Source organism: Mustela nigripes, chromosome 1 (genome assembly GCF_022355385.1).
Source record: "Mustela nigripes isolate SB6536 chromosome 1, MUSNIG.SB6536, whole genome shotgun sequence".
Lineage (NCBI taxonomy): Eukaryota > Metazoa > Chordata > Mammalia > Carnivora > Mustelidae > Mustela > Mustela nigripes.
In genome coordinates this window covers 52399460-52406132 of record NC_081557.1, presented here as the reverse complement: position 1 = coordinate 52406132, position 6673 = coordinate 52399460, and the positions used below count along the sequence as shown (strand labels likewise).

Sequence of the window (6673 nt, the reverse complement as noted above, 5' to 3'; positions counted from 1 at the left end):
AGGAAGGGAGTGAGTGAGTCACAAATGGGTGTTGAATTTTATCCATTTTTTTTTCTCCTGCACCAGAGATACATTTCTCTTGATCTGAGTGCCACACTGACAGATCTTCCTTTTCTATCCATTCACCGCGATTGCTTTTCTAATGCTAAATAAACCCACCTGGAATTTCTGGGATAAACCCATCCAGATGCTGATACATTTACCTTTTTTACATGTTGTCACGCTCCGTCTGTTGGTATTTTATGTAGGATTTCGCAAGCGCGTTTGTGAGACAAGCCCGTCGTTTTCTCTGCTCATGTGGTCTTTGTCAATTAGCACTGGTGGGGTAACGGTGTTAGGAGCACCGCCCCCGTGACCCAGAATTTCACCGATCCAGGACGCCGCCGCCTGCCTCCCCGCAGAAACGGTGTGCGAGGAGCGCCCCCTCGCGGCTGTGGGGCGCAAGAGCCTGAAGAGCCGTCGGGGTGAGTGGTAGCTGGGCACGCCTGAGGACCAGATGACGCGAGGGGGTGCCAGGGCGCTGCCGGACGCTGGTCTTCACTGGGCCTGGTGACAAGAGCAGCTCAGCTTCAGAGAAGGGATGACCAGGACCCAGAGTGACACAGCAGGCCCATAACTACAGAGTTCTAACCCTGAGTTCTGAGCTATAAATTTCCTGAGTCTTAATCTCTTTACTTGTAAAGGGGCGATGGGGAATAGTCCATCTGCTTGTCAGGAAAACAGGAGGAAGTTGTCAAAGCACAGAAGTCAGACTTTCTAGTAAATAAGGAAGGTGTCCAATCCTGGCCTCAGCATTCTGGTTTTCTTGTCTGTTACAAGCCCTAGGGAGAAGGGAATCCAGCATTGAGACTCCGCCTCAGGGAGGTCTGTGTGAAGGGAGAACATTAGTTCACTTATTAGTTTTAGTTGATTATTTAATCATTGTTCACGTATTGAACAAATATTTATTAGGCACTGGTAGGCAGGATAACGACCCCCAAGATATGTCCACACCCTCAACCCTGGAGCTTACAAATAGTTTAGGTTACAAGGGAAAAGGGAATTTAGGTTGCAGGGGGAATGAATGTTGCTGACGAGTTGATTTTAAGATAGGAAGAAATCCTGGATGATCCTAGTGGATTATCCAAATGGGCCCAATGTGATCACAAGGGTCCCTAAAAGCAGGAGGAGCAATTTCAGAACTGGTGAAAGAGGCCAAGAAAGGAGATTCACCCCAGAGCTCCAGAAAGGAATACAGTCCTGCTGACACCTTGGTTTTAAGTCAGTGAAGCTTGTGTTGGACTTCTGACCTGCAGAACTGTAAGAGAATAAATCTGCATGGGTTTAAGCAGCTGGCTTTGTGGTAATTTGTCACCGCAGTGGGAATGCAGATACAAGAGTTCTGGGGAATTCAGAGCTAGAACAAGGTAGAATGTAAGGACCCATCCTGTTGAGAAACCCTGTGCCCCAGGACTAGTGGGTTGGGAAGCGCTTTTCCAAAGAGGTGACGTTTCACCTTGCATCTGAAGGTTCTGTCAGATGACAGAAGAGGAGTAGGGGTGGGGAAGAGGTGGGATGGGGGGGGTGCCTCGGTGGCTCAGTGGGTTAAGCATCTTCCTTCAGCTCAGGTCATGATCCCAGGATTCTGGGATGGAGTCCCCCATTGGGCTCCTTGCTCAGCAGGGAGCCTGCTTCTCCCCTCTGCCTGCCACTCCTTCTTGTGCTCTTTCTCTCTCTGTCAAATAAATAAATAAAATACTTTTTAAAAAATGAAGCGAGAGTAGAAAAATGTTTCAGGCAAGGAAGCAGCATGGTGGAAGGCCCGGGGCCAGGGAGAATGCACCAAACCTCAAGAGGCCCCAGCAGAGTGGGGAGAAATAAAGCTGGAGGGGTCAAAGGAATGCAGATTCCTCCATAGGGGAGGAATGGGCCTTGTCCTGATGGCAGGGAAAAGCATTTGCTCTTTATCCAAGGGCAACAGGGGTAGATTTTGAGAGGGGCCAATTGATGACCAGGTCTGGCTTTTGGCTACTGTGGGGTAGAGAATGGATCCCTAGGTGGCTCTGGCCCATGTGAGAGTTGGCACCATGGAGAAGAAGATGGACAGATGAGAAGGAACTGAATGGAGAGCTATTTTGGATCAATGGAACTTGGTGGAGAACCAGATGGGCTATGAGGGAGAAGGAGAGTTCGAGATGCATCATCACCGCCCACCTTCTGGCTTGGACCAGTCAGGAGATGATAGAGCCCTTTCCTGAAATGGGAGCATGGTTGGGAAGGCAGGCCTGAGGTGTGGCTGCAGCACACTCAAGCTGAGGTGACCCCTGAGGCAGTTGGCTACCGCATCAGGAGTTGGGTAAAGGCCTGTCAGAGATCCAGGGTTGACTCCAGGTCCTTGTAGAGAGGAAAAGAGTTTTCTCAACCTCAGCACTATTGACATCTTGGGTAGAGCAGCTCTTTGTTTGGATCCCTGGAGTGTTGTCCTCATCTGTGAGGTCAGAGCTGGGTCACAGGGCCATCCCTGGGCTAATCCAGGGAGGTGAGCCCAGGCGAGGCAGGGTTCAGGTGTGCTCCTCATGGTGTCCACAAGCAGTCATCTAAGAAAGCCTGCTCACAGGGTCATGGCGAACTGCAACGAAAGCTGGGCAGTGTAGGCTTCCAGGCAGTGGTATACGCCCAGGAGGGAGGGAATAGCAGATTTTGGCAGAGAGCTGGCAACTTCCTAAATGCCTCGAGAGACGTGGATGGTGGTGGAGGTTGGAAGATATTTCCTGTGAAGGGATGAGAGCTTGTGTGCAGAGGCAAAGCAAGACACTGCATGTGGTTCTGCCCAGATCAAGTCCACCATAGGGGAGGGATGGGTCTTGTCCTGAGGGCAGGGAAGGCGTTTGGTTGGCCTCCTGACTTCCCACTGGAGCTCCTTCCTCCTAGAAGTTGTGCCCCTCTTGTCAGGCTGGGACTTTGATACACATTTCTGCCTCACCCTGAAGCCATTTCCTTGATTTTCCTGCTCTGCCAAGATGGCGGACAGCTCCTGGCGGTCAGGACCACCGCCCCATTACCAGAGTCCTGATCACTGACCCCCCCAGCCTCCTACCTGATGTTCACAACACAGTCAATCACCCCTGCACTCTCTCTAGATCATTGTCCCTCAAGGCTGCTAATCAGATTCCCCACCCCCAACACAGTTCTGTACATTGACCTCCACACACTTTCCAAATACTGTCCCGATTTCCCAGTCAACATCTTTCACAGTTTCATCATCACTGACCCCCACACTGACCCCCCCTGAATCCCCAGCTTGGTTCCCCAAGGCTGACCAACTCTGAGGCCCAGACCTGACAAGGAACCTGTCTGTGCCCCCGTGCCATCCTCCCCATCCCGGGAGTAAGTGCTGTTGGGGCAGGTGTGCATGGGCAAGGCCATTAGAAGAGGCCATCAGCTGGAGTCAGTGAGTGTGGAGGGGACCACAGTGATGGGATAACTGGGAATGACCACATGGCCCTGGATCACTGTCCTTGGTGAGCCTCAGGGTCCCCCTTTGCACAGTGGGGATTTTGACCTCGCAGAGGTATTGCGGGGGTGGGGGAGTGGTTGTGAGAACGGGGTGGGAGGCATCCCCCCCCCCCCAAGCTCTGATCTGGTTGCTTTCCAGGGCCCAAGTGTGAACTGACTTCTAGGGGAGGGCATCCACCTGCTGACGGCCATTTGGCCCCATCACTAGCAGAGCGAATGACGGTAATGACCACCCGTGTACTGCACCCCATCGCTTCTCCGCCTTTTGGCTAAGATAAGTGTAGTATCCGTGTACCGCACCCAACAGGTGACGTTCCATCCTGGCTCCTCATACTGCCTTGCTCCACTGCCCCCATTGACTCAGTGCGGGAGCTAGACCCGCAGGCTCCTGGAGGGGACAGGGAGCTGGGTTTGGAAGGATAACAGACCTCCCTTGCCCAGTGGGCTTCATTCCGAATAGCTGCACCTTCAGATCACCTAGATGTCTGAGGACACCCCAGACAGGCAGAGTCAGAAACTGTGGAGGTGGGGCCAGGCCCCATGCCTTTCCCACTCCCACCCTGGTGATTCCATTGTGTAGCCAGGTTCGGATTCGGGTGCACCGAGCTGGGGGGTGGGGGGATAGAAGGCATACAGAACAGAGAAGATGCGTTCTCAACGCGGAAAGCGTCTCATGTGGGGGCTGCTCACCCTCCCACCCTGCCCACCCGTACTCAGGACCTGGGTCCAGCTCACCCCCGGCTCGCGCAGCGCCTCCCACGTAAGCAGCATCTCGAGGGCGCACAGCGGTGCACAGGCCGCAGCTGCGGCGCAGGCAGGGGTGGAAGGACTGCCGGGCGCCGGGCTGGCGTGCTTCACACACGTGCCCCTGTAGGCGTCCCGATGGGGAAGAGCGGGCTGTAGCGGGCGGCCTCGCGCGGGGCTGGGCAGCCGGTAGGCCTGCCCGGGGTAGAGCCGCGGGGGCGCAAAGGACTTGCTGCAGCCGTAGCGGACCGGCACTGAGCTGGCCAGGAGCTGCAGGCGAGGAGGGGGCGGCCCGGTGGCTGCCGCGTCTGCAGGAAGCGGAGCACGTCGGCCGTGTGCGTGGAGCCGTCGTCGCAGCGGCTGAGCAGGAAGCGCGCGCGCAGCCGGCGCTCGGCCAGGCAGTAGAGCAGGTGCTGGAGCGTGGGCTGAGGAAGGTGTGGGGGAAGGCCCGCTGCAGCGTGTCGCTGTGCTCGCGCGCCTGCAGTGCCACCAGCGCCGCCAGGGCCGCCAGCCGCCCTGCGCTCTCATCCTGCTGGACCCCAGGGAGCCCAGCAGGAAGGGGCGGAGCCCCTGCCCCCACGTGCGGCGGAGGAGCTCACGCAGTTCGTGGCTGGGGGGCCACGACTTGACAGCCAGCAGCAGCGCGCGGTAGCCCACGCACTTGGTCTGCGCGTCTCAGAGCAGAGGAAAGTGGCGGCAGTGGCGGCACCGCAGGAAGTCTTGGATTGCGGATGCACGCGGGGAGCTGCTCGAAGTAGAAGTCGACCATGGCGTTGACCGAGTCGTTGGCCACACCTCGGGACTCTGATGAATGCCCATGGCTGCACAGCCGCAAGGGCAGCAGGGGAGCCTCTGGAGAACCATCCCACACCTTCTCCCTCTGGGACCCGGAGGCTTGGAGGACCCAGAGGTGCAGGGCCAACTCAAACGCACCAGAAAGAGGGACAAAGCCCTGGGATTCGTGAACCTGTGGCAGGGAAAAGACATCTGTGGGGGAAACCGAGTCAGAAGTGAGGCAGGAGTCATGTCTGACATCAGCGGAAGGGCACCCTTCCCACTTCTCTCCCAGAACCAGGCCTTCTCAACTTTGCTGCTACAAGGTCAAAGGAAACGCAGTTCAAGAGTACACAGAAGCATCTCACGTCTCCCACAGTCCGGAGTGCTCTGACTTTCAGAATCTCTTCGTCTCCCCACATCTCCCCCGCATGCCACCTAGGCGCAGCAGTCTCATGTCAAAGTTAAAATTTTCATCTTCCCGTGACTTCATATCCTGCTTTTCCACCTCAGTAAATAGTACCACCATCCACCCAGTTGCTCCAACCAGAAACCCTGACTCTCCCCAGCCTCAATTTACATCCACGCTCCATATCCTGGAGTTGCTGCACCCCAATCTCTCCATGCTTATTCCCTCCTCTCCATCCCTGTTAGCCTCTCTCTGATCCATTTCCCCTCCTTGCCACCTAGTCAAGGAAGCATGAGGTGATAGCATTGGACTCAGACCCAGGTCCGCTTCCAGTGTCCCCACTTACGGGTATCCTCTTAAACAAGTCACTTCCAATTTCTAGGGCTGCGTGTTCTCTACAAGAAAGGGCTAGTAGATTCCTACTTTGCAGGGTTATTGGGAGCATTAAATGAACATAGAAAGTCAGTCAACAAGTGGCACTGGTATCACGATCTCTTCCACTTCCTCCGGCCCCACTTTTTTTTTCTTCCTGCCTGGTATTATTTTCTGTTCCCCAAACATGCCAGATCAGGCTTTCTTTGCTGTGTATCTAACTCCGTTCACCTGTCCAGCTGCCGTTCAAACCCTGTTTCCATGAACCCCGCAGGACAAACTCCAGATCACAACAGGCTTTCCTGTATTTACTCCATGCGAAATCCCTTCACACTCACTGGGTCCTGTCCTTCTTGAAACACTCCACTCTCGTTCAGAGATGCCACTCTCTCCTGCCTTTCCTCCTCCCTTTTTTAACCATATCTCTCAATTCCCTTTGCTCATTTCCTCCTCTTTCCACCCTTAATAGTGGGAGGTCCCCAGACTCTGTCCTAGTTATCTCCTTTGCTTGAAGACCTCCAAAATCCACGTGGTGGCCCACAGCCACATCAGGTGCAACCTCAACTCTCATCTTTGTCCCCAGAGTTGTCCCAGAGTGACACCATCCACTGTGGTTTTTGTTCAAGCCCCAAACTGTGATTGACTCCTACCTTGTCTTCATCCCCCCACCCAAGCCCAGTTGATTTTAACACCTTAATGTTTCCTCCACCTATCTACTTCCATTCCCACTATCAACAGTCTCTTCCAAACCAGCATCTGCGGCTCAGATGACATAGCCTCCTGCTCGGTCTCTCCACATACTTCCGTGCTCTTGGGGGATCCCTCCTCCACAGTAGCTGGAGTACCTGTGAACCGTGCAGATTTCATGCCCAAACTCAT

General features: G+C 54.8%; 1 protein-coding gene across 1 annotated transcript; it reads right to left on the bottom strand.

Moving 5' to 3' along the window:
* B3GNT6 (UDP-GlcNAc:betaGal beta-1,3-N-acetylglucosaminyltransferase 6) lies at positions 1-6673 on the bottom strand. Its single transcript, XM_059399522.1, is given in 7 exon segments — positions 1-546; positions 4231-4514; positions 4517-4663; positions 4666-4785; positions 4788-4974; positions 4976-5206; positions 6545-6673. Coding segments are annotated over 7 exon segments (1107 nt in total). The 3' UTR covers positions 1-537.